At 47.2% G+C, this 610-nt stretch overlaps 1 protein-coding gene across 1 annotated transcript; it reads right to left on the reverse strand.

Moving 5' to 3' along the window:
• Positions 1–25: 25 nt before the first annotated feature.
• Positions 26–610, reverse strand: TM35_000471750 (uncharacterized protein; the record flags this gene model as incomplete). Its single annotated transcript, XM_029030435.1, has 1 exon — positions 26–610. A coding segment is annotated over one exon (585 nt), but the record flags the coding sequence as incomplete, so codon positions are not given.

Genomic DNA, 610 nt, shown 5'->3' on the forward strand with positions numbered 1-610 from the left:
TTTGTCCTCATATGAGTCCCACTGTTCAGTACACAGTAATGGAGAACAACACAGCCACAATCAGAAGCGGTGCTGCAGTACGCATCCACACAGAATTGACACTGCTGTCAGCATTACCCGTCTGCTGTGACGCGGAAATAATGCTGCTGATTGTTTTGTCGTCTGCCGTCAAAGAAGAGGTTGAAGCAGTTTTATCAGTTCGATTGTGGGTGTTGGTGTTCGCAACAGAAGGCTGTTCCGTGGAATCACCACTTCCATTGTTGTTTGTTGAAACCTGAGAATTAGAAGAGACAGTATTTAGAGTGGTAGCCACTTGTGTTGTTGGTGCCCCATCACCGGCATTCGGTGTGGTGGTGGCAGAATGGGAAGAAGTCCCATGTGCAGAGTTGTGTGCCGCATTTGATGTAGTCTCACCGTGGTTGTTGTTATCAGAGAGTTTATGTGAAATTTGATCATTCGTTTGCCCCGCAACTTTTGCGTCTTCACCGTTGCCCTCGTGATGTGCTTCTCCCTGTGAAACTTCTTCAGCATGTTCTGTTCCTTTTCCAGGTAACACAAGCGGAGTCTCAAGTCGGCAAATCCATTTCATCTGCTTTGGCGGTTTAGGAGA

The sequence above is a fragment of the Trypanosoma theileri genome (genome assembly GCF_002087225.1).
Source record: "Trypanosoma theileri isolate Edinburgh chromosome Unknown TM35_Tth_47_V1, whole genome shotgun sequence".
In the NCBI taxonomy this organism is placed as follows: Eukaryota; Euglenozoa; class Kinetoplastea; order Trypanosomatida; family Trypanosomatidae; genus Trypanosoma; species Trypanosoma theileri.